This window comes from Thamnophis elegans, chromosome 12, assembly GCF_009769535.1.
Source record: "Thamnophis elegans isolate rThaEle1 chromosome 12, rThaEle1.pri, whole genome shotgun sequence".
Taxonomy (NCBI): Eukaryota; Metazoa; Chordata; class Lepidosauria; order Squamata; family Colubridae; genus Thamnophis; species Thamnophis elegans.
Window position 1 is genome coordinate 42,978,116 of NC_045552.1, and position 25,029 is coordinate 43,003,144.

Sequence of the window (25,029 nt, forward strand, 5' to 3'; positions counted from 1 at the left end):
GTGATGTCAACCATTTTCTTTTGACGCGATTTGTGGTGGAAGGATAGTAGCACGAGATGTGGTTGTCTGTGATTTTTCTCACTTTTTCTGCTTAACATGGAGCTCTCACCTGCAGCCAAAGTCACTTTCATCCTCTTTTGGAAGAATTTGGGGATTAGAACCAGAAAACATTATCCAAAATGATTTTCTGCCTATGGACCCAGCGTAAGCATTTCCTTTTTCCCATCTAGGGATTCTTTGGCCTACCTTGCTGTCACAAAACGTCCTCCTGGTTCAATTTCTGGCATGTGAGTTTTTAACGGGGGCTGGGCCTGCAAACGATTTATTTTCTTCTTGGTCTAAAATGTCCTCCTCTTCCCCGGCCTCACCCATTTGCCAACTCTTCTGTCAGAGTTCTGGGCAGCACAGTTGAGTCTGGTTCCTTTGAGTTCTCAGGAAACCACCAAACAGGAAACGCTTTCCATCAAAGGATGCTAATCTTGACCCAAGCAGTACTGCTACAGCCACAGTATCTGCAAGATACATCATAAAGTGCTCAAAGAAGGCTCAAACTCAACGTTTCTTGCTTGAGAAACCAATTTCCATGGAGATGAGCCAATATTGTTTCAGTTTGCCAATGCTGCAGGGTGTGGGGGTCTTTTTCGTGGCCCTTTGGTGTTTTGCTGGTACTCCCCCAATCTAGAAGCCTCATGCATAAAAGAGGACAACAGTTATGCAGAGGCTGTAGAATATCTGTATCAAATGTCTGCGCATCACCCTCTTCCAGCACTCCATCCTCTTGTCTCAAAGATGCTTTTTCAAGAGGCAACTGGGCTCTCTCTTTTTTTTTTTTTTACCTTGAGAGAAGAAGACATTTCGCTTCTCAGCCAAGAAGCAACCCTTCTTGGATGAGCGAAACATATTCTTCCACAAAAGAAAAAAAACGTAAGTCCAGTTGCCTCTTGAAAAAGCACCTTTGAGACAACCTGTGACCTGGATGACTGAGGACTTCCATATAGATGCTCTTATCCTCTGGTTTTGGAATTGGGAGAAAAATCAAACCTAGGTTCTACCAACTGCCCCTCACTGTTTCTTCCATTTAGAAATCGGTGCTTGTAGGCCCGACCTTTTAGCCATGGCACTGAGGCTTCATGTGGCTCAAAATTCCCGCTTTTTCACTGCCTTCGGAGGCTCCTGCAGCCTTGAAGTCTCTGAAGAAGGAAGCGCGTTGAATTATTTCCAATTCTTAAAAGCACCGCCAACCTCTTCCAAACGTTGGCTACGCCGTATCAGGCTGCTGAGAGAATCCATTCCTATCTTCAATGTGCAAAGCTTCTCGGGCATCTTCCCACCTGCCTCTTACCTGAACCCAGGTAGCCTCAGGTGTGTCTCTTTTCCTCTCCATCAGAATCAGCCCGCCTTGCAGAGTGAAACCCTCCCACCCCTGCCCTTTGCAAAAGGCCTGTTCCCAACCTGTGTAGATAACTTCTATATAGATCTAGAGAAAAGATATATATATACTCCCTATTGTGTGGGAATTGGCAATGTCCTGTCACGTCTCTGTTCCTTTCTCCGCAGTTAACTGGGGCTGCTCCCTTTCTCCTCCGGCCACTGCTGTCGTGTTCTTTGAAGATGCACTGGAAAACTACTCTCTCTGGAGATTAGGGATTTAAAAAAATAAAGAATAAAAATAGGGGAAAAAAGCATAAATGTTTGTGGGTCGGGATGGCGGTTGGGGGGAAGATAACCTTGTTAACGACGCTATTTGCGTCCCCCTGCCTTCTCTGTGGTTGTGTATAATACTTGAGTGTGTGTCTCGGGGTCTGCTGTCTCCTAGCTGTTAGCCAACCAAGTGACTCTTGATATATGAATATTGACTGTCAGACTGCAACTGTGTTATCACACTAAATAAAATTCAGTTCACCACAGTTTTGGTGTCCCTGTGATGGATTTTTAAGGAAACGTTTACATCGGGGGTTCCACCACAAAACCGCGGTAGACGAAAGCGCGTACGTGACATCATCACAGCGCGACGAAAACAGCACGCTGTGAGCGGTAAACTTAAAATTAACGCGTAAATCTAAACCTAACCCCCCCAAACCTAACCCTTAACCTAACCCTAACCCTTAACCTAACCCTAAACCTAACCCTTACCTTTATGTGAATCGGCTTGCTTTAAAAGCGCTTTTTAAAGCGCCCTTTTTTCTCCGCGGTCGTATTTGTCGCGCTGCTGATGACGTCACGTACGCACTTTAATCGGGCGCGCTTTAGTCTGCCGCAGTTTTGACGGGTCACGCAAATCGGGTAATGCTTGCTTCCAACTTTCGGTGAAGAGGCTGCCAAGCACATATTAAAAGAGAAAAAGGTACATTGGGTCTGCAGTAGTTCTTTTTTTTTTTTCAGGTCATAACATTTATTAAAAGGTCAACGGGCAGTTTTCATGCCCACTTTTTAATAGAAGCTAAATGGAGAAATAGGGACGTGGTGGCTCAGTGCCTAAGATGCGGAGCTTGATCAGAAAGGTTGGCAGTTTGGTGGTTCAAATCCCTAGTGTTGCATAATGGAGTGAGCTCCCGTTACTTCTCCCAGCTTCTGCCAACCTAGGAGTTCGAAAGCACGTAAAAAATGCAAGAAAACAAATAGGAAACACCTTTGGTGGGAAGGTAACAGTGTTCTGTGTGCCTTCGGCGTTTAGCCATGCCACCCACATGACCAGAGACGTCTTCAGACAGCACTGGCTCTTCGGCTGTGAAATAGAGATGAGCACCGCCCCCTAGAGTTGGGAAAGACTAGCACATATGTGCAAAGGGAACCTTCCTTGATGCTCTCTGACCTTGTTTGTTTTCTTGCAGATCTAGCAAATCTAATGGTGAAAACAAGAAAGCAACCAAACCCAGAGAGCACCAAGGAGCCCACTACTCAATCCCGAGCTACAAATATTCTGTGCCATAAGCAACATTTTTTTAATATTTCATCCCCTTGCAGGTTTTGAGGCCAGGTAGTTCCCTGTAGCTTCAGAGCTGTAAACTGGATACCTTTGGAAAATTTACACCACTATCTGATAATAGATTGAATAAACCATGCAGGATAAAATCCAACATTAACTTTCCCCCCTCACCCCCCGGAATATCCATTTTTCTTTGTGCACTGGGCTACCAGTAGTAGTCTCAGTTCCCTCATCTCCTTTGTGGTTAATGTGAAAGTTGATTTCCCATGTATCTCCTTTTTTATCTGGAGGCCCCGTAACAGCAAACTGCAAATTCATAATCCACTGTAACTGCAATTTTAGATGGGAGAGGCTTGGAATAAACAGACAGATGTGGCCTTTTGCTCGTCAAAGAAGATAATTTATAGCTTTCAAGAGGATCTGGTATAACTTGCCCTGGGTGCCTTTTTTGCTTTTGGGGTTCCACACAAGAGTTAAATGTTGTGTGATGTGTTTGCATCTCAATAGGCAGAAAAAATGGTTTGAACAACTTTATAATCCTGTGTTATTCCCCCAGAGTTTGCCACTATCAAAAGTTTGGCTGGCCTATCAGATGTGTGCAATTAAAGCATTAATGTGAATTATCTCAACAGGGCAGCCAAATGTAGTAAAATAAGTTTGGCCAAATGTATAAAATCTGTAATTGAACAATTAGGTTTGTTGGACCAGGCAAAAATTGAAGAACAGACAAATGAAAACTTGCACAGCCATGGTATTCTGTATGTATGTGTTAAAAAACAACCCAGTGATGGTGTGAATTCCTGGCAGGCTTACCTTATTTCTCCTTTTATTATTCAGGAGTGTTTTGTATTATCCCTTTTCCAAGGTTATACAAAGGGCTCGTGATCTCAATAACAAGGGTGTTTTCAAGCAAATGAACTGCAATGCTAGAAATGTGTCTTTGAAGCTTAAAAATTGGAAAACACCATGACAAAGCTTGGGGTTAATTTAAATTACACAGCAATGTCATATTTGACGATACCCATCACCCATCTCTTGGGCAAATGTGCCCAAGGAGAGGTCTAGAGCGGAAAGATCCATCGATGGAGCATCTTCTAGTATAATCTGTCATTGGATTTATTGATCAGCCCATCACTAGCAGATAAAGCTAATTTTTAAGGGATTCATTGTTTCATTTAGAGACATCCAGAATTTGGTCCGTGCATGGCATCCGTTTAAAGCTCGGATTCCTGGCTCAGTACTGACCCAAGGCTTTTATATATAATTTGGTCTACCATATTATGGCAGTTTCTCTTTAAACCTTGTGGACTTCAACTCCCAAAATTCTTAGCTGGGGATTTCTGGGAGCTAAAATCCAAAGTGGCCAAGGTTGAAAAATACTGCCTATAAGAGTGATATTGAACCTTTTCGGCACCAAGTGCCAGAAACCCAAAGACCAGCCAGCTGGCACATGCATGCCTGTTTTTCAGGCTGTTTTTGGCCAAAAAAATGGACCCCAAAACATCCTGAAAAGTACCTGAAAAACAAGCTAGTTTGGGGGCTTTTTCCAGGTCATTTTCGGGTCGCTTTCTGGTGCTCCAGTGCCTGCGAAGACCAGCCGGAAACCAAAAGAGCAGCTGGCAATGGTGCAGGTACCCACAGAGATTGCTCTGCATGCTACCTCTGGCACTTGTGCCGTAGGCTCCCCATCACGGTCCTATAATCTCTTACCCTCTGCTGCCAATTCCCTGCAACTTCCATCTAGTCAATGGAGAAGCAGTTAGGAAATTGGCCTGGCCTTCCCAAGGAAATGTGTGCCTGCGCTCACCGTGCGGAGGGTTAAATTCCCCCAAGCAGAACCTCCCCCCTCTGGGACTCTGCCTTTGTATATGTTCTCTGTGTGGCCTTTTCTCTTCCGCCAGAAAAGCCCTTGGCTCCAAGGAAAAGCTGCTCCAAAAAGAGCTTTTATACAAGAGAACCCCACAGCTCCGCCTCGTTTACACACAGCCCTCCTCCCCCCAGGAGCAACTCCAAGAGGAATTAAATCTTGGAATTAAATTTCTAGCAAAAACTCCGCCTCCCAACGGCAGGTGGAACTATTTTCGACCTTTTGCAAAACGTGTCTAGCCTGCCTGGTTTGGTGGTGGTTGGTCTTTCTCACGCCCACGTTCTCCGTCTCTGGAGTGGCGGGTGGACTTTTATGGCTTTTTAAATCACAACTTGCATTTGCTTTTACGGCACCGTGACGAGTGTGGACGGCGAAACCAGACGATGCATAAGCAGGCAGCATTTTTTTAAAAAAAGTCCATGTGCTTCGTAGCCCCAATGGAGAGTTGCAGGGGTGGGGGGGAACCTGGAGTTTTTCCCCTCCCCTCCCCCCTTTGGCTCTCAAAAACCCCCAAGAAATATTTTACAGGCAGGCAAGAAACTGCAGGTGACTAAGGACGGTTTTCTTTCTCTTTTTTTTTAACTTATTTATTTTCTCTTTTTTGCAATGTTTTTGTGTGTCTAACCACACCTATCCAAATAAAATAGTCTATTCTACTCTCTCTCTCTCAAAACAGGCAGCCCCCCCCTCACAGCAATTCATTTAGTGACCAAAGTTACAACAATACTGAAAAAAAGTGACTGATGGCTGTTTTTCACACTTATGACAGTTGCCGCATTTCCACGGATATGGGATCACATTTCAGACGCTTGGCAACTGTTTCATAGTTATGACGGGTTACGTGATCCCCTTTTGTGAACTTCTGATGTCAGTGGGGAAGCCAGATTCACTTAACAAACATTCACTAAAGTCACAATTGCAACGATTCACTTAACAGCAGTGGCAAAAGAAGTCATAAAGTGGGGTAAAACTCACTTAACTTTTTCCCTCTCTTCCTCCTTTCCTCCCCCTCTTCCTCTTTCCCCCACTTCCTCCCTCTTTCTTCCGTCCTCCTTCTCCTCTTCCACCCCCTTTCTCTTCCTCCTTTCCTCCCCCCTCTTCCTCTTTCTTCCCCTTTCTCTTCCTCCCTCTCTTCCTCTTTCCCCCCTCTTCCTCTTCCTCCCCCTTTCTCTTCCTCCCTCTCTTCCTCCTTTCTTCCCTCCTCTCTTCCTCTTCCTCTCTCCTTCCCTCCCTCCCTCCGTCACGCGCGGGGCGGTTGCAATCGGGGGCTCCGCCCCGGGGCTTCCATCCCGGAACGCACCCGGCGCAGCGGCCGGCGTCTCAACAGTCCTGGCCGGAGCCCTTTTCCCGGCCGGCCTTGGAAACCTCGGGCGGCGCGGGGGCGGAGAGCAGCGCCTTCCCAGCCGCGGAGGCCCGGCAGGAGGAGGCGGCGGAGGCGGAGGCGGGCGGCCAGGCAAGCGGGCGCTGGTCCCGGGCGCGGCCAATCGGCGGCTGCGGCACAAGCGGCAGCGCCTCACCTGCCCGCCGTGCGCTCCGTCGGCCCCGGCCGCTGTGCTGGGAGCCTGGCAGTCGTCCTGGGCAGCTGGGGAAGCCTCGGCGCTGCTGCTGCTGCTGCTGCTTCGCCCCCTGCCCCAGCGCCGCACCTGCCTCGCCCCGCCCGCCCTGCCGCTGGCTCTGCCTCCCACCTGGGCGCACCTGGGAGGCCGAGACGGGGCGCCCGCATGGAGCCCGTCCGGCTCCCCGACGAAGCCGCCTTCCGCGCCTTCCAGGCGGAGTGCGAAACGGAGCTGGGCTGGCTCAGCCGCTACAACCGGGAGGGCATCGCCGTCTGGGGGCAGCTGCCTCCCCAGGGGGATTTCGCCGTGCACCGCGTCAAGGTGAGCCGGCTGGGAAGACTCCCTGGGAGCCCCGTGGGAAGGCGCGGACACGTGTTAGCGGGCAAAGCGAGGGTCCAGAGGCGCCGGACGCGGGGAGGGCAACAAAACTGCCCCCCCAAACACGCCCCCCTTCTCTGCTCTTAGTCTCTTAACTTTCTTCTAAGACTTGCGGGTCGGTGGCTTGTGTGTGTATGTGTTGCGTGTCACTCCTCGTTTGTCTCGAAGGACCACCTGCTTCTTTTTCCCGAGTTGTGGGTTAGCCAAACGCGCGTCCTTATGTTCCCACGTGCCTCGGGCTGCGTTCCGCAGAGCCGTTCCAGGAGGGACTCCCTCGGACTTTGCCTGCGTGATGCTGTTGGGCCAAACCTGGGTTAATTGAGGAAGCCATAGGTCAATGAAGAAGTGGGGGGGGGGGTGTATTTTATTTTTATTTATTTTATTTATTTTTATTTATTTTATTTTTATTTATTTATTTTTTATTTTTTATTTTTATTTATTTATTTTATTTCACCAAGCATGAATTAGATAACAGATATAAGTATAACCATGATTCTGAATACATGAAATGGATACGAATACAAGGGAATATGAGGACAGGGATGGTAGGCACACTGGTGCGCTTATGCACGCCTCTTACAGATCTCTTAGGAATGGGGTGAGGTCCACAATAGACAGTTTGAGGTTGAAGCTATGAGGGTTTGAGGTTGTAAGAAGGGAGTCAGGTAGAGCATTCCAGGCATTGACCACTCTGTTGCTGAAGGCGTATTTTCTGCAATCCAGTTTGGAACAGTTTATCTTGAGAGTGTATCTATTGTGTGCTTGTGTATTGTGGTTGAAGCTGAAGTAATTGTTGGCGGGTAGGATATTGTAGCAGATAATTTTGTGTGCTCTGCTTAAGTCAGACCTGCGGGTTGGTGGTGTGTGTGTTTGTGTGTGTATGTTGTGTGTCAGCCCTCGCCTATCCCGAAGGACATCTTCCCATGTTTTTGTGGCGTTGAGGGTTAGCCTCATATCCTTGCGTTCACATGTGCCTCTGGAGCCATCCAGGAGGGACTCACTCAGACTTTGCCTGGGTAATGTTTTTGGCCCAAACCTGGGTTAATTGAGGAAGCCATAATTCAATGAAGCTGTAAACGCAGACTTTCCCTTCCTGCACATGTGAATCAAGGAAATTGGGGTCCCCTGTTGTTTGTCAGCAACAGCTGCCGCATCCCTTCCGGGAACTGAGGTTAATGACATGCCAGGCGTGGTAGGAATGTAACAGAAACCTGACATTAAAAGCTTAAGTCCAATTAGCTGTAGGAATAGAATTTTCCTAGCGCTTTTGTTACTTTTTCTTCTTCTTTTGATTTCTGTTTATATTTCACTCCTGTTTATGCGTATTTTTCTTTTTTTTAATTCTTTGTGTTTGGGGTTTCTCTGAACTGGGGCAGCCCAGGTCCTGGTTGGGATGTCGGTGAGGTAGAAAAGGATGGGAGAGATTCATAGACATTTTTTTTTCCAAATGTTTATTTCTTTTATTATATAAAATACAAATAAATAAAATAGGGAATTAAGGGAAGAGAAACAGAGGGGGGGAAGGGACTGTGAGATACAAGGGAGGAGAAAGGAAGGAAGCAGGAAAAAAAAGAGAGAGAAAGAAAAGAAAGAAAGAAAGAAAGAAAGAAAGAAAGAAAGAAAGAAAGAAAGAAAGAAAGAAAGGGCTTTGACTTCCCACTCTTCTTAGCACAGTACAAGATAAAAACATTCCATCCTCAACTTTTTCCTTTGACACATTAATATATAACTAGCCGTTTCTGATCAACAAAACCAAAGTCAATGTTTCCTTTTTTTAAATCACAAGCACAAAGTCCAAACAAGAATATAGTTTGCTTCTCGAATCAATTTAACCATTCCTGCTTTAATCTTCCTTGCTATGGAAATAGTATGTATTCCTATTTGCACCTAATAATCTTTGTGAACTGTCACCATTTCTATTAATGGGGTTCATTGTATGCTTTCAAATTCTTTTGAGACGTTACTGACAGAAAAATTCATAGACGTTTTTAAAGCCGTAACTCTCATCAGATCCTGGATTGTGAATCTCAGTTCAACGGGGCAAACTGGGAGGTATCTTAGATTTGTTGTTGTTGGTTTTTTTTTTCCATCTCTAAGGATGCACTGTGCCAAAGTTTCCATGGTCCACAGCCAGATGAGTGACTGTGGATCACGAGAGTATGGCCTATCATATGTGGGGACCTCAAACTCGGGGGGGGGGGGGGAAATGATGGATTGTTGAACAATTGGCTAAGAAGTTCTAATAAAAAGTATTTTGTTTTTTTTACAAACATATCTGCGTGAACTGTGTGGCACCTGGGTGTAATACATTCTAATACAAATAAAACTCAAAAAAATAATCATCATTATTACTTTCAACCAATTTATATATTTCTAATAGCAATACATATTTATATGAAGTTGCAGTCTGTCATTATTCCATTAGCCCATATTTTCTCTTGTTAATGCGCTTATTTTATTATATACAAATGTATACATTCATATTCCCCCCCCCTTTCCCTTATTCCTATCTCTTATTCGAACTTTTAATTATATCACCCTTTATTAAAAGACGTTTTCTTTCTATCCTACCTAACAATTAACTAAGAAGTTCTGAATGCTCCAACACTGGAGGTTTTTAAGAAGAGATTGGACAATCATCCATCTGAAATGGTATAAGTGTCCTGCTTGAATGGGGGTGGGTGGACTGGAACCAACCTTTCGGACCTCAGGGACCACTAAATTTATAATGTTAAATCCTGCGAACCACTAATATGATTTTTTTAAAAAGATAAATAGTGCAATATAAAAAATATAAATAATTTTTCCGCAGAGCACCAAAATTTTCTCATGGATCACCATTGGTCCACAGACCATCAGTTGGTGACCACTGGACTAGAAGACCTCCAAAGTCCCTTCCAACTCTGTTATTCTTTTTTTTTTTGTCTGAATTTTTAAAAAAAATTTTTTCTCTTACATACAATTATAGGTATACATTCACATAGTTGTTTTCCATCTTTACATTTGTGATTCTTGTACATTTGTCCTTCCATTTATAAAATTATAGTATACAATTTGGGTTGTTTTATTTACCGTCCCTTCTGCCTGTTTTGACACCACCTTATTTTCCCTTTCTTTTCCCCCTCCCTCCCTTCTCTACTTTCTTCCTCTTCCTCTCCTTTCCCTTCTTTCTTCCCTTACTTCTCCCCTACTCCTACTCTTCCCCTTCCCACCCTCTTTCTTTCTGTCTCTCTCCCTTCCATCTTCTCCTTACCTCTATCTTCCTTCCCAACTCTGTTATTCTATTAAGTTCAGTTCCCCAATGTAGGCGGTGACCAGGCCTACAATAATTGTTCTCTCTCACACATACTCAACTAGCTTCATGGAGTTGTGACTATTAAAAAGGAAGATGACCCGAGAATATAGTCCTCTTGGCTTGAGTGCTGACTGGCAAAAATGTGATCAATAAATATTTTCCTTTGTACCGATCCTAGTGTTAGGTAATAGTTTCTCCTTTAATATCTGCTAGAAACAGACGCCTCTTCTTGAGTAAGAAACTCAAAAGTTATTCATGGTAATCTAATAGGAGCCTCTGATTGGAAGTATGCCTTAATTAGAAGTTGGGCAGTAATGATGCCGAAATTACTAGATACCAAGGCATACCAAAACCTAATTTAAATTTTAATTGGGCAGTCAGTCTTATCTTGTAGACTTAACAACTGCCTACAACTGGCCTGATACCACCAAGAAACCAAGATGCTGCTTTTGGTTAGATTTTGAAGAGCCCCATCGTATTTAGGACAATTTTATCAATAGTTGTTTAGCCGTTTGGGTGGGTTTGGGGGAGTGTCTTCTGAACGCCTAACCATTTTCACAAAGGATGCTTAAATAGACACCAGTTGTCCCTTGATTTTTAGTTATTTCAATACTTGTGTTTCAAAAACAACTTGTAGCACTTTAAATGAGAAAAAAAATAGTTTGTTAGGTTTATAAGGCCGCCAAATTGGAAGTTGTAATTAAAAAAATAAGAGTAACAATCCAATACAGAATATAGACAATCGTTTGGAAAAATTCATAATATAATTTTTGAGCCATCATTATATTGCTCGGCAAGATCTAAAGACATCTTGGCCTGTGACTTGTCAAAATATTTTCTCGATGAAAAAGAAATTAACTGGAATGAAAAATGAAAACTTCTCCAGTTGAAAGTGTTTGATATAAATTCTATATTTTAAAAAAATATATTAAAATGACCAGAAACAATAACTCTAAGAAACTGCAGTAAAATAAATCAGGGTACACGTCTTTTTTCATTGTTATTCAGCCTGCTGAACTTCTGGCCAGTAATTACATTTTTTTTCCCCTTGACTTAAAATATCTTGGAAGGGCAAAATCAATCGCATTTTACTTTTAATTTTCCAGCAACCCTTGAGGCAGCCTAGGTTGAAAGAATTGAAGGTTGTGGATTTTGCTTTTCATAGAGTGCTAATTTTCTTTGAGGTTTCGAAAGATTAGAAGGAACCGTAAATTATGGTTTACTGACTAAACTGTACACTCATTCGGCCGCCTCCCTCCCATAAATTTAGGCCAGATTTCCCAGATTTTGTCATCTCCAAATGTGTGTGGAGAATGGACTGCAACTCTGAAGGAGGGCCCATCTCAGAGGCAGCAAACCGAGTAGAATTATCGTGCATCCCAGCTTCTAAATGGGTTACAGATAGTCCTTGAATTACAATGATTCATTTAGTGACCATTCAAATGAGAATATATCTGCTGAACAAAACTCTGCATTGGCGACAGGAAGGGCATCCGGCCAGTAAACACTCAGCTCCATTCAGTTGCCCAGATTCCACCCCACAAGGGATCATGGGGTCGTTAAAAGAGGATGGTGATGGTTTAGTGACCATTCAAAATAACGTCGTGGCTGGAAAAAGTGACTTGTGATCATTTTGCACAGTTTACAATAGAATACAATAGAATTGCAGAGTTGGAAGGGACATTGGAGGTCTTCTAGTCCAACCCCCTGCCTAGGCAGGAAACCCTACATTGTTTCAGACAAATGGCTATCCAACATCTTCTTAAAGACTTCCAGTGTTCAAGCATTCACAACTTCTGGAGGCAACTTCTGTTCCACTGATTAATTGTTCTAACTGTCAGGAAATTTCCCCTTAGTTCTAAGTTGTTTCTCTCCTTGATTAGTTTCCACCCATTGCTTCTTGTTCTACCCTCAGGTGCTTTGGAGAATAGCTTGACTCCCTCTTCTTTATGGCAGCTCCTGAGATATCGGAACACAGCTATCATGTCTCCCCTGGTCCTTCTTTCTATTAAACTAGCCATTCCCAGTTCCTGCAACCGTTCTTCATATGTTTTAGTCTCCAGTCCCCTAATCATCTTTGTTGCTCTTCTCTGCACTCTTTCTACAGTTAACAACCTTTGCATCAGCCCCATGATCTTTGTGATCAAAATTCATATGCTTGGCAACTGGTTCATACTTACGCTGCTGTGTCCCAAGGTGATTTGATCCCCTTTTACAACCTCCCTCACGAGCAAAGTTCAATGGAGAAGCCAGATTCATTTAACAACCATGTTGCCAACTTATCAACCGCAGTGATTCTACTTAACAGCTGCGGCAAAAAAAAGCTCGTAAAATGAGGCAAAACTTACTTAAAATAGCAGATGTTTTGGGCTCAGTTGGTGTTGTAAGTCAAAAGGACGGCCTGTACTTGTTTCTTTGAAAACTCATACAATTATAAGAAAGTACTGTTTTCTCCCAAGATTAATTCCTTTCAAAGTTGTAAAGGAGAATATTTGTAGGTGAAGTGAGAGATCTTTGGTGCTCTCTGAGCCTGGTTGCTTTCTTGCAGCACTGATGATGTTACCTAGTTTGGGTAATGAAACGTCTGCAAGGAAACCACCAAGCCCGAAAGTAAAACAATATTGGAATAGATTAAGAAAATGGCTCGAAGAAATAACCAAGCAGCAAATAAACGTGAAACTGGAATTATTTTTATTGGGAATATTGACAGGAAAATTTATGGGGCGGGGAAATACACAATATCTAATTTTACATATCATAAAGGCAGCCTGAATTATGTATGCACAAAAATGGAAGGATAATTTTGCTCCATCAGAGGAAGAGGTGATGAGTGTGCAGAGATAGGTAGCCTCACAAAAGAGATCAAAGATAAAAGAGAAACAGATTGTTCTCAGGTATGGAATGAATGGTATAAATGGCTAGAAGACACGTGTAAAGTTTGAGGAAAGATTGAACGAAGAATATATAGGAGTTAGAAATTAATAATAGGTATGCATGGAAACGACACACAATGAATGACTGTAACTCAAGAAATGAATACATTTGTATGTATAAAAACACTGGAATTACATGTATAGATAATGGCATATTGGAGTAGCGGGTGCGGGGAGGATGCACATATAATGGATGTATACTGATATGGATTGTTGTATAGAAGGAAACTATTACAGTTGTTTCTTTTTTGTTTTAAAAAGCTGTGTAATAAAAAAAATATTTAAAAAAGAAAAACCAAGCTCAGAGAGCACCAAGGAGCCCGCAGTCCTCCTCCTCCTCCTCTCCCACTCCCTTCTAGCACTGATGATGTTACCTAGTTTGGTTAATGAAACATCTGCAAGAAAAAAACCAAGCTCAAAGAGCTCTCAAAGTCATTGCTTGCTATAGGTAGCAGAGCTCTGCAGAGAGATCAATTCTGAAACTTAAATCAAGATTTTTGAGTAAGGCTAGGCGTGCACTTTGTACCAGTTGGGAGGAATTTTTATGTTTGTTAAATATGTTTTATAGTGGAATGTAAACAACTGCCTTAAAAACATAGCAATTGCACAGTGAGAAAAGAATTTATGTACATTGTGGGTATCCTAAGGGACTTTTTCGAAAGGACTTTGTTTTTCCTTGAAAAGGTTTCACTTTTCATCCCAAGAAACTTCTGCAATTCTACATTGTGGATAGTTAAAATAGACGAAATCTAACACAAGGGGGAAAATATAATGTATGACTAATACCAATATGGAATTCCATCTGATGCTTTCCAGATCTTGTGAAAAACATATTTCTTCAATTTATCATCTTTAGATCATATCTCGAATCCACTGCTTGATATCCAGGATAAAAGTCTTTCTATTTATTACATCAATTATTTCTTTTCCAAAGATTTTCGTACAAGAATGCAGTTCATATCTTAGAAACAGATTTTGACATCGCATTTATACTGTATCTAGTCTATTTCTATTTCCAAGATTGCATATATATATAAGTAGTCCTCAACGTATGGCCACAATTTAGCCCAAAATTTATGTCGCTAAGTGAGAAATTTATTAAGTGAGTTTTGCCCCATTTTATGACTTTTCTCATCACATTTGTAAAGCGAATCACTGCTGTTCTTAAACCGTAACACAGTTGTAAAGTGAACCTCGTCTCCCCATTAACTTTGTTTGTCAGAAGGTTGTAAAAGGAGATCACATGACTCCAGGACACTGCGACCGTTATAAATGTGAGTCGCGTGACCATGGAGATGCTACAATGGTCATACCTGTGAAAAACTATTATGTCCCTTTTTTTCAGTGCTGTTGTAACTTTGAACCATCGCTAAATGAACTGTTGTAAGTCAAGGACTACCTGTATATGCTAGGATTTGAAAGCAAGACAAGACCAAATCATATGAATAGGAGCACCTTAAAGCAGATGTTTTTATAGATTTGGAAGAGTTGGAAGGGGCCTTGTAGGTCATTAGTCCAATCTCCCATGCCCAAGCAGGAGACCCTACACCATTTCTGACAGATGGCGGTCCAATCTCTTCTTGAAAGCCTCCAGGGATGAAGCTTCCACAACTTCTGAAGGGAACTTCTGTTCCATAGGTTGATTGTTCTCAGTCAGGAATTTTCTCCTTATTTCTTGTTTGAATCTCTCCTTCATCAGTTTCCATCCATTGTTCCTTGTCTGGCCTTCAGGTGCTTTGGAAAATAGCTTGAGCCCCTCATCTCTGTGGCAGCCCCTCAAATATTGGAAGATGCTATTTTGTCTCCCCTGGTCCTTCTCTTCACTAGACTAGCCATGCCCAGTTCTTGCAACTGTTATTCATATGTTAGATCTCCAGTCTTTTAATCATCTTGGTTGCTCTTCTCTGTAAGTCAGTCAAGGATTTTAAGTCAAAGACTACCTGTATATTTATTTATTTATTTTATTGAATGTAATATTGCCGCCTATTCGCCCATGGCGACTCAAGGCGACTTACAGAATATAAAGCCACATTTAAAACAATAAAAACCAACAAAAAGAATCAAATAAATTAATAAAATACAAAATCACCCCATCCCCACCCCTGGCGACAGCAGATGAGCACACGAGCCATTTAAAGGGCTCCATCCCGTTCTGGGTTCCCCAGGCCCACTGGCAGAACCAGGTCTTCAGTGCCTTGCAGAAGAATGTTAGAGTGGGGGCCATCCTAATCTCTGTGGGAATGATGTTCCAGGGAGAGAGAGCCACCACGGAGAAGGCCCTTCTTCTGGGTCCCACCAGATGTGTCTCCCTGGGGGATGGGACCCACAGCGTTCCCTACCTCCCTGCTCTGGTGGGTCGGGTAGATGCGACCAGCAGGAGACGGTCCCTCAGATAACCTGGTCCCAAGCTATATGCTAGGATTGAAATAGCAATAGCAATAGCAGTAGACTTATATACCGCTTCATAGGGCTTTCAGCCCTCTCTAAGCGGTTTACAGAGAGTCAGCATATTGCCCCCAACAATCCGGGTCCTCATTTTACCCACCTCGGAAGGATGGAAGGCTGAGTCAACCCTGAGCCGGTGAGATTTGAACCGCTGAACTGCTGATCTAGCAGTAGCCTGCAGTGCTGCATTTAACTACTGCGCCACCTCGGCGCAGGACCAAATCATATAAGTAAAGATAAAGGTTCCCCTTGCACATATGTGCTAGTCGTTCCCGACTCCAGAGGGTGCTCATCTCCATTTCAAAGCTGAAGAGCCAGCGCTGTCCGAAGCCGTCTCCGTAGTCATGTGGCCAGCAGGACTAAACTAAACGCCGAAGGTGCACGGAACGCTGTTCCCTTCCCACCAAAGGTGGTTCCTACTTTTCTACTTGCATTTTTTACGTGTTTTCAAACTGCTAGATTGGCAGAAGCTGGGACAAGTAACGGGAGCTCACTCCGTTACGCAGCATTAGGGATTCAAACTGATCGACATGCTCAGTGACTTAGCCCCTGAGCCACTCATATGAAGAGGCGCACCTTAAAGCAAAAGCTACCCTTCATAGTTGAGATGAGACATGTTGGATTTGGCGGTTTCTGGATACATTCTCTATGCGTATGTTTTGAATCGCATTTTGCTCATGGAATCCAGATTTCTGTACAGCAGTAACAAGCAGAGCCTGTTAATCCTCCAATTTCCTAATCTTCCCTTATTCATTTACACTTGATTTACAGGAAAATCCAGTAAAAAAAATCCCTGTGGCAGCAAGGACATAGTTCAGACAGCAGAAAGTCGTAGATTACCCCTGCCCTAAAAATTCTCCTTTTTGCGGGCTCTTCTAATTCTAATCATTCCACAAAGAAGGCAATTCCCTCTTTCAATTGTTGCTCTTGAATTCTTTTTAGGTTACAAGTAGGTGAGCGTGATGAGAAATGTCCTTGATGGGACATGACATGCCGGGTTGTTGAGTAATCCATGGGGAACCTAGATTCGCTCCTCACTCTGAAGCCAAACAAAGTCACAGTTTTACTAGCTAACCAGGAAGTTGGCCAACAGAGATCAATGATTTACAAAGAAGTGGTGTCGAAAGAGCTTCGGAGCTCCTACGGTAGTTTGTCTCAAACGTAGAGAAATAGTAGGAGAAGCTCGGGGGTGAAAGTCGGCAGGTTCTGACAGGTTCTGGGGAACCGGTAACGGAAATTTTGAGTATGGGGATTCTGCAGTGGTCGTAAGGATGAAAAAGTCCACGTTCTTCCTCAACCACAGAAGTTCCTTGGATGACCTTGGCCCAGTCATGCTCTTGTCAGCCGAATCTCTCTTACAAAGAGAACCAAAATAGGTTGCATCCTGCATTTAGATATAAACGTATATAGCAAATAAAGATACCCTAGTCTGTTGTATTTGTGGAAGTTATTTCTAGCCGGACTACCCGATTCTGTAACAGCTTTGTACCCTATGCTATCCGTCCGGTAAACTCGCAAGATTCATTTTACATCCAAACTAGACTGTCATCGTTTCTCTGTGTCATATATAATGTATTGGGTGTATGCATACTTTTTTATTTATTTATTTATATCCTTCTCATGTTTATCTAGTGCAGGGGTGTTAAACTCAAGGCCTGCGGGCCGGATGCGGGTGCTTAGATCTGGCTCATGGAGGCACCCTGGGAACAGCAAATGTCCGGCCCGTGGTGCCACTGCCAGCGAAAACAAAGGTTGGAAGGGCCGCATGTGCCCCCACCCCTCTGAGCTCCACTTTCGCTGGCAGAGAGCAGCAGGAGGCTGTCGCAACCTAAAACGGAGCTCGGAAACCGGTTTTCTTTGGCAGAGTGATCTGGCCACACACACAGAAACGCACACACACCCTGAGGTCAAGCACAACCCTGATGTGGCCCTCAATGAAATCGTGTTTGATACCCCTGATTCAATGGTGAAAAAAAATAAGGTTCTACATTTAGGCTAGAAAAATAAAATGCACAGGTACAGTATGTGGTACCTTGCTCAATAGTAACTGTGAAAGGGATCTTGGAGTCCTAGTGGACAACCATTTAAATATGAGCCAGCAGTTTGCAGCAGCTGCCAAAAAAGCCAACACAGTTCTAGGCTGCATCAACAGAGGCATAGAATCAAGATCACGTGAAGTGTTAAGACCACTTTATAATGCCTTGGTAAGGCCACACTTGGAATCCTGCATCCGGTTTGGGTCACCATGATGTAGAAAAGATGTGGAGACTCTAGAAAGAGTACAGAGAAGAGCCACAAAGATGATTAGAGGACAGGAGGTTAAAACATATGAAGAACGGTTGCAGGAACTGGGTATGTGTAGTTTAATGAAAAGAAGGACTAGGGAGACATGATAGCAGTGTCCCAATATCTCAGGGGTTGCCACAAAGAAGAGGGAGTCAAACTATTCTCCAAGGCACCTGAGGGTAGAACAAGAAGCAATGGGTGGAAACTAATCAAGGAGAGAAGCAACTTAGAACTGAGGAGGAATTTCCTGACAGTTAGAACAATTAATCAGTGGAACGGCTTGCCTCCAGAAGTTGTGAATGCCCCAACACTGGAAGTCTTTAAGAAGATGTTGGATAGCCATTTGTCTGAAATGGTATTGTCAGCTTCTGCTTTGCTGCTGCTTCAGCTGCCATGAAACGGGAGGGGGGGGGCGTGTATGTGGGAGGGTTTTAATTGATGTGCTGGAGGTCTGCTGCAGGAATGTTCTAGGATGTTCCAGTTGTTGGGGTTTACGCATGCGTACGTGTTTCCCGCCTGCATCAACGGCCTTCACATTCCATCTTGGCCTGTCTTTTTGAAGTTATCTCACACCTGACATTTGAAGGACTTATGATTGGACTGGAGCTTTGATCCTAAGGGGGGGAACGGGCTTTGCCATATATCAATTGCTTTCGCGCCATATTATTCAGATCTTGCTTCACTACTGCTCGCTTACCATTTATAATTAGTAAAAGTACTTTGGATTTCCAACCCATGGAGTCTCTTGGTCTTCTTTCCTAATTATGGAATGGAGTGGGGCGTGACAAGAAGCAAGAGATAAGAGGGAAACGGCTTTCGATGGGGAAACCAACCCCCCTCATCTTCCCCAACCTTTGAAGGATGACGCGGATGCTAACTCCTCTTCTTCTGATGACTCAGATGACGACACTTCACCTCACTGGGTGAGTTCACACAAGGGGCCCCTTCTACTCCCTATTGAATTAAAAGTTCCTCCTGAGGGGACACCTGCCACCCTCCTAGCATTACTGGATTCCGGCTGTTCCCGGTCCATGATCAACCCAGCCATGGTTGAGAAATTAGGCCTCAAATTGCGCACTTTGAAAACCCCTATTGTTTTTTGCCAGATAGACGGATCGGTTGCGGGGGGGGGGCCCGCCCATTTTTTTACTGAGCCTTTGGAAATGAAAATGGGTACCCACACTGAATTAATCTCTTTTGTGGTCGCACCTGGCATGGACAGACCACTTATTTTGGGCATCCCGTGGCTCCGGAAGTGGAACCCTCACATAAATTGGCGGACAGGCCGCTTGCGTATTCGCTCCAAAGTGCCTCCAGTGGGGGAGGGCTCTCCAAACCAACATGACGTAACTAACGTTCCTGAAGTAGCCGCTAGGGGCCAGGAGAGGATTGCAGGAGAGGAGAAAATTCCGAAAGAATATTTGGATCTTAAGGAAGTCTTCAGCGAGCAATCTTCGGACATTCTGCCCCCCCACAGGCCTACTGATTGCTCCATTGACATTTTGCCTGGGGTCAAACTCCCAAAACCCCGCATTTACTCCATGTCACCCAGGGAAATGGAGGAGATGCGTTCTTTCATTGACAAAAATTTGAAACGTGGTTTCATTGAACCGGCCCGACCCAAGGTGGCGGCCCCTGTGCTGTTTCGTGAGAAGAAAGATGGGTCTCTTCGTTTATGTTGTGACTTTAGGAACCTTAACGCCATATGTTCTCCAAACCTCTACCCACTCCCATTGATGAAGGACTTATTGGCGCAACTGGGGAAGGGCCGCATCTTCACAAAATTGGACCTGCGTGAAGCGTACTATAGGGTTCGCATTAAGGAGGGGGACGAATGGAAGACCGCCTTTAACTGCCCTCTTGGTTGTTTCCAGTTCCGGGTCATGCCTTTTGGCCTACAGGGGGCTCCTGCTGTATTCATGCAGTTTATTAATGAGATCCTGCACGATCATCTCTATAAGGGCGTTATCGTATATCTGGACGATATCCTCATTTATACCCGCTCTCACGACCACCACGTCAATCTGGTGCGCACTGTTTTGAAAAAACTCCGTGCAGCCAACTTGTATGCCAAATTGTCTAAGTGTGAGTTTCACCAAACTACTATTGACTATCTGGGCTACCGTATCTCCCCTCATGGAGTTGAAATGGACCCTGAGAAGGTAAAGGCCGTCACTGAATGGGACGCTCCCAAAACTCGTAAACAACTGCAACAATTTTTGGGTTTCGCTAATTTCTACCGTCAATTTATTCCCTCTTTTGCCGACATTGCTCTCCCTATTACTAATTTGCTCAAAACTAAAGGCGACCCAAAACCTAAACCCAGTAAGCCTTTGGACTGGACCATGGAATGCCAGGCAGCGTTCGAAAAGCTTAAACGCCTTTTTGCCGCTGAACCAGTTCTTAAACATCCTGACCTCAACCAACCCTTCGTTGTCCAAGCTGATGCCAGTGATGTCGCAGTTGGGGCTGTTCTGCTACAAGCCAATGACCAGGGTACCTTACAGCCTTGCGCGTACACCTCACGTAAACTCACTGACACGGAACGACGCTGGGCGGTCTGGGAGAAAGAGGCGTTTGCGGTTCGTTGGGCCCTCGCTACTTGGCGCCACTTCCTTGAAGGCTCTAAACACCCTTTTGAGGTGTGGACTGACCACAAAAATTTGGAGGCGTTGCGCACGCCTCGCCGTCTCTCCCCAAAGCAGATGCGTTGGGCCCAATATTTTAACCGTTTCAATTTCACTCTAAAGTATATCCCGGGTGGAAAGAATTTCATGGCCGATGCTTTGTCCCGGTTACCTCAGTATAATTGCTCCAAGCTGAGTATCGTCCAACCGCTCTTGGCGGCTCCGGTGCTCACACGTCACCAGACCAAGGCCCAAAAGGACGTGCCTCACGACCTGCTTTCTGACCTCAAAGCAGCTCTCCCTCAAGACGACTGGTTCCTGAACCATCGGGACGAATGCACCATGAGAGACGATCTACCGTGGATTGGAGCTAAATTATACATCCCCGCTTCCTTACGTCTTGTGGTCCTTCGTCGCGCTCATGACTCCAGGATGGCGGGTCATTTTGGATTCGTGAAAACTTTGCACCTCGTGAAGAGACAATTCTGGTGGCCCTCTTTAAAAAAGGACATTGAACTTTATGTCTCCAGTTGCCCGGTTTGCGCTACCGCCAAAAAACCTCCGGGGAAACCACACGGACTTCTACAGTCCGTCGCCCGCCCCATTGCCCCGTGGAAGGAAATTTCTATGGACTTTATTGTGGACCTTCCCGAGAGCCAGGGGCACACGGTTATCTGGGTGGTTACTGATTTGTTCTCCAAGCAGGTTCACTTCGTGCCGTGCCACAAGATTCCTTCCGCCAAGGCCTTGGCTAAGCTCTTCCTTTCCCACGTATACCGCTTGCATGGCGTTCCCGACCGTATTATCTCCGATCGTGGAGTCCAATTCACATCCAAGTTTTGGAAGGAGTTCCTCACGCGTATTGGCTCCGCCCAGGGCCTTAGCTCCGCCTACCATCCTCAGACTAATGGCGGCTGTGAACGTACTAATTCCGTCCTTGAACAATATTTACGTTGTTTCATCAATTATCAACAGGACGATTGGGTGGACTTGTTACCACACGCTGAAGTGGCCTATAACAATTCGGTTCACTCCAGCACTGGGTTCACCCCTTTCAGGGTCGTTTATGGCCATGATTTTGTTCCTATCCCCGAACTGCCTACGGCCCAGCCTCAGGTTCCTTCCGTGGCGGACTGGAGTGAACGTCTCAGTCGCCTTTGGCCCCTCACTCGTTCCACCTTGGACGCAGCCCACAAGGCTCATAAGAAGCAGGCTGATAGGAAACGCTCTCAGCCTTATGAGTACCACGTTGGTGATTTAGTGTATTTGTCCACGAAATTCTTGCATACCACGCAAAAGTCTAAGAAATTGGGTCCCAAGTATGTTGGCCCTTTCCCGATTTTGAAAGTTATCAATCCTGTTTCGGTTCGTTTGCAATTGCCCAAACATCTTAACCGAATCCATCCGGTATTCCATATCAACCTCATCAAGCCAGTTCGGGTGTCTGACCTGCGGCCCGCAGATGACCCTCCGCCTGCTCCGTTGCTTGTTGATGGGGAACGTCATTTTGAAGTCCGGGACATTCTGGATTCCCGCAGGCACCGCAATCGCATCCAATACCTTGTGGCTTGGAAACATTTTCCCCCCTCCCACACGGAATGGGTTGATAAGTCCCACGTTCGTGCTCCCCGCTTGCTTCGGAAATTTTATGCTGCTTATCCCGACAAGCCTTGACTTTTCTCCTTTCCCTCTCTTGTTTGTTTGTTGTTTGTCTGTTTTGTTCTGTGTTGTCTGTTTTGTTGGTTTTTTCTTCCAGGCCTGACAGCCTTTTTCCGGGGGACGGCCGGATGTCAGCTTCTGCTTTGCTGCTGCTTCAGCTGCCATGAAACGGGAGGGGGGGGGCGTGTATGTGGGAGGGTTTTAATTGATGTGCTGGAGGTCTGCTGCAGGAATGTTCTAGGATGTTCCAGTCGTTGGGGTTTACGCATGCGTACGTGTTTCCCGCCTGCATCAACGGCCTTCACATTCCATCTTGGCCTGTCTTTTTGAAGTTATCTCACACCTGACATTTGAAGGACTTATGATTGGACTGGAGCTTTGATCCTAAGGGGGGGAACGGGCTTTGCCATATATCAATTGCTTTCGCGCCATATTATTCAGATCTTGCTTCACTACTGCTCGCTTACCATTTATAATTAGTAAAAGTACTTTGGATTTCCAACCCATGGAGTCTCTTGGTCTTCTTTCCTAATTATGGAATGGAGTGGGGCGTGACAGGTATAGAGTTTCCTGCCTAGACAGGGGGTTGGACTAGTAGACCTCCAAGGTCCCTTCTAATTCTGCTATTGTATTGTACATAGTGTATATTAGAGCTGGAAACCCTTTGAGAGCAATAGACAGCAAAATTTCACTTAATATATACCAATCAGTGTACATTTAAAGCAACAATCAAGTTATTCTGGGTCTTAAGTCTACAGTATGTTGTAATACTTGAAAGAGGATTGTTGTTGGCTTATAGTAGGAAGTAGAAATTATCCAGAGCATGCCAGTTTGGAGAGAGAGCAATGGGTTTCAAGCATTTGTTTGCTAAGGGACAGAAGGTATTTTCACAGCCCCGTAGTTTATTCAGGTGACTTACACTGGATTTCACGAGGTCATCCCATGCATGCAATCCAACCTGTTATTTTCCTAGATTGTGTGTGGGGGGAATCATTATGTTGGAATGTTTTCTACATTTACTCCTGTAGCCGTGTTTAACAACACTGGCTCCTTGCCAACCAAACTTTTATTGCTTCTAAAATCTACCCTGCAAAGCCCACAGCTTGGATCTTTTATTATTCTTTCTTCCCATTAGCATCTTGTTTATTTTTGTTTCCTGTTAATGGAACACTCAAGGCAGCCATTGACATTAAAATGCAGAAAAATGCAAGATATACCTTTCAAATATTTAAACCAAGAAATATGGACTTAATCTTTCCCTGCCTTCTTTGACTCTGAATGTGACCCAAACAGTGGTGGGATTCAACATTTTTTACTACCAGTTCTGTGGGCGTGGCTTGGTGGGCGTGGCATGGCTTGGTGGGCGTGGCAGGGGAAGGATACTGTAAAATCCCCATTCCTTTCTGATCAGCTGGGACTCGGGAGGCAGAGAATAGATGGGGCAGGGGCCAGTCAGAGGTGGTATTTACAGGTTCTCCCGAACTACTCAAAATTCTGCTTCCGGTTCTCCAGAACTAGTCAGAACCTGTTGAATATCATCTCTGCTACCCAAAGCTCAGCAAACCAGCTGAGGATAAAACTATTGTTTGCCACTGATCTGTCAGTTTCTCTCTTTCAAAGCCGTTTTAGACTGATGGCTTTTCATGAAAAGTGAAACACTGACTTTGGTTTTGCTGATGATGGAATCGTTGTTATAGATACAGCTAGTATATGTTCTTGTAGAAAAGTAAACAATTGAGGTTGTAATTTTTATTGTCTACTACTGTGCTAGAGTCGGAGGTCAGCATTTTTTCCCTTTTTTTCTCCTTCTACTGCACACTTTCCCTTTTTCCCTTGCCTAGTTTCCCATTATTTTCATTTTCCTTTGTATGCTGTACACTGATAAAGCTAATAAAACATTTTGATCCACAGATTGATCACTTTTGCCACATCCGAGAGCAGAGAGGGGTGTAGAAATAGAACTTAGACTTATATACCGCTTCACAGTTCTTTTATAACACACTCTAAACAATTTAGAGAGTTAGCATATTAGCCCCCAACAATCTGAATCTTCATTTTACTGACCTCGGGAGGATGGAAGGCTGAGTCAACCGTGAGCCAGTCAGGATCGAACTGCTGACAGCTGGCAGAGTTTTCCTGCCATACTGCATTCTAACCACTGCGCTTCTATTGGCTTATTTGTACAGAGTTTATATCCCGATGATGTCAGCGAGAGCCCCTGTGTAATAAACGCTGGTGATACTAGAGAAATTATAGAGACAGAACTCAAGATTCAAGACCATAGACCCAACCTAGAAGCGCTTGACCCCTTCCGCACATGCGCTCTGCCTTCTGCGCATGCGCTTGGGCTTGAAAATATGCCTAAATGGGACGGCATAGAGCTGGGGCGGGTGGGCGGGCCACCCGTGATATCCACTATCAGTCCAAAACTGGCAGAATGCCACCTCTGTGTTTAACGATTCCTTACTCAGCACCGTCACGCCAGTGACTATCCTGACATTGCCTCTCCTTCGACCACAGGGCCGTGTGAACATGCCAGACGTATCAGCCGAGACCGTATTTGATGTCCTCCATGACACCGAATACCGGAAGAAGTGGGACTTGAATGTTATAGAGACCCACGAGATCGCCCGGCTCTCTGACAACGCTGATGTGGGCTACTATTCTTGTGAGTAAGGACTTAGAGAAGATTTCGTGATATTAGGGGCATCCCGTTCTTAACAAGCATACAGCAGGATTTGATTCTTAGTTTTTGGCATCTGGGTTAAAAACTTGGTAGGGAGAGAGTTTCGACCAAATTAGGGGTGGAAATTATCAAGCTTTAGACCTTTTTTTAAAAACTGGTGCCCTTGAGTCAGTCTTGACTCCTGGCAACTGTCTAGACCTCTGATGGGGAACCTGTGGGATGTATGCCAGAGGTTGCACACAGAGCCCTCTCTGTGGGCACACCAGCCGTCACCCCAGCCCAGCTCCACCACACATGCGAGCGCGCCTCCTGCCGGCCATCTGGTTCTTGGGTCTCTGCCGTGCATGCACGGGGGTGGGGGATGCATGGGG

General features: G+C 44.7%; 1 protein-coding gene across 1 annotated transcript in view; it reads left to right on the forward strand.

Annotated features, from left to right (window-relative positions):
- The first annotated feature begins 6,076 nt into the window (after positions 1-6,076).
- LOC116515337 (START domain-containing protein 10-like) overlaps positions 6,077-25,029 on the forward strand; it is a 33,090-nt gene continuing 14,137 nt past the window's right edge. The window contains exons 1-2 of the mRNA XM_032227313.1: positions 6,077-6,670; positions 24,493-24,640. Coding sequence (XP_032083204.1) covers positions 6,515-6,670; positions 24,493-24,640 — 304 coding nt within the window. The 5' untranslated portion in view covers positions 6,077-6,514. The remainder of the gene's footprint in view (positions 6,671-24,492; positions 24,641-25,029) is intronic.